General features: G+C 39.7%; 1 protein-coding gene across 1 annotated transcript; it reads right to left on the bottom strand.

Moving 5' to 3' along the window:
* Positions 1-224: 224 nt before the first annotated feature.
* Positions 225-1515, bottom strand: LOC111703069 (serine/threonine-protein kinase pim-3). The gene has a single exon (XM_023474926.1). The coding sequence runs from the start codon at positions 1229-1231 to the stop codon at positions 269-271; it is 963 nt and encodes a 320-aa protein (XP_023330694.1). The 5' UTR covers positions 1232-1515; the 3' UTR covers positions 225-268.
* Positions 1516-1906: the final 391 nt, after the last annotated feature.

The following is a 1906-nucleotide window of genomic DNA, read 5'->3' as shown; positions in this document are numbered from 1 at the left end:
CACATACATATTGTGTATATGAAGATATTTATTTACATTTTCCTCCTTTTCAGGAGTATTATCTGGATTGTGGTTTTTACCCCAATAAACAATATAATTTTAATTTTTCCTTCTCATTCAACCTTTATTCTATTCTATCTTAAACTCATCTTGAAATAATAGAGTAATTGTTAATAAATTTATTAATACTAATAAAATTACTGTAGCTAAACATAAACATTTGATAGAATAAATATTTGTAATTATTATAATTATGATATTGATAAGGTCACAGAGAAACAGACATCATGTTCGAATCCATGGAAGAACTCGAACTCTCGCTGCACTCGGAGACAGTGTTAAGGTTCCCGTTCTTGTTCTGGTTGGTCGGGACGGGTTGTGGAGCACTGGCGTTTATCCAGGTATGGTTTAACACTTGTTGTAGGGTTATTCTTGACTCTGGGTCTGGGTTGAGACAGAGTCTGATCAGGTTCTTTGCTTCTTGTGAAAGGTTAAGCTGTGGAAACCAAACCAGCTCCGCGTTCAAGATCTGCTCATCCGTCTCATAGGGTACATCACCACAGAGCATATCATAGAGAAGGATACCTAGAGACCAGACGGTTAATCCGTCCGCTTTATATCTTCTATATTTGATCCACTCCGGAGGACTGTAGACACGGGTTCCCTCAAAGTCTGTATAAACCGCATCATGGAGATAGGTCCCAGATCCAAAGTCTATAATTTTAAGTTGATGAGTTTGGAGATCTATTAATATATTTTCATCCTTTATATCTCTATGTAGAACACCACGGTTATGACACTGACTCACTGTATCAAGAACCTGACGGAATAGATGTCTTGCCAGGTTTTCTCCAAGTGGTCCTTCTTCACTGATAAAATCAAATAGATCCTTACTGTTAAACCTCTCCATCACAATATAGTAGCTGTGGCTCATGTCAAAATAATCTATAAGACGGATTACTCCAGGTACATCGGAGACCTGCTGCATCAGAGCTATCTCCAGAGGAACTTTATCATCTACTGTATATTCCAGAACCTTTTCTTTGGTAACTTCCTTGACAGCAACTTGCATTCCGTCGCTTTTCCTAATTCCAGCATGGACAACTCCGAACCCGCCTTTTCCTAGGATTCCTTTAAGCTTATATTGTGCCTGGAAATCCAGGATATCGCTTCCTAGTCTTCCAACTGTGGATCGTCGAGAAGAGAGACTAAATAAGTTCTTGAATTTCATCCTGACTCCAGGTGTAAAATCTAGTAGTGGTTGATTGATATTATGTTCTAAGCTGAGATGTTCTCTGCTAAAATTTCGTCACGTAACTGAGTGTCAAGAAGGCATTCACCGACTATATTAAGGGCCGGGACGGGTCGGGGTGGGAGGAGAAGTACCGGGACGGATCTAGGTCTGAGCAGAAGGACTGGTACCGGAGACAGGCCTCCACTACTGCGTACATTCCTACAGAAAGCAAATACACGTCATGGGATCCTGAATGAATTCATCACATGAAAGAATATATCCAACCCCCTCCCACCCAACCCAACCCATCTTTCAGATCTATCCCGTAATCCTTAGAACAATTCAACTCGGAGTTTTTGGAAAACTTGTGACTTTTTCGTCCGTGTTTATGCTTACTCCAGATAGATAGATAGTTAGTACTCTGTCCCTAGTACGGATGAGTAGCAAAAACCCTAAAATATCCCAGGCATGACCGTATATAGTAGAGAATGACTCATATATCTGAGCTAAATTTTGAAGCATTAATATTTTTCAATCTGAAACCTTTTCTATTTAGAAGATTCATCCTCCCTCTTCATGTTTACTATATCACTGCAAACTAAAGACAGGCGGAGAAGGTAAAATTAATGGGACTTTGTGACCTCGTAGCTCCAGTTTAGACTTTATACACGC

Source organism: Eurytemora carolleeae, unplaced genomic scaffold (genome assembly GCF_000591075.1).
Source record: "Eurytemora carolleeae unplaced genomic scaffold, Eaff_2.0 scaffold505, whole genome shotgun sequence".
Classification (NCBI taxonomy): Eukaryota; Metazoa; Arthropoda; class Copepoda; order Calanoida; family Temoridae; genus Eurytemora; species Eurytemora carolleeae.
Note: the sequence above shows the minus strand (reverse complement) of the source record. Positions and strands in the feature narration are given on the sequence as shown.

What these genes read in the sequence shown, in the direction of transcription:
- LOC111703069 (XM_023474926.1), bottom strand. Translation starts at nt 1,231, where the DNA reads ATGAAATTCAAGAACTTATTTAGTCTCTCTTCTCGACGATCCACAGTT.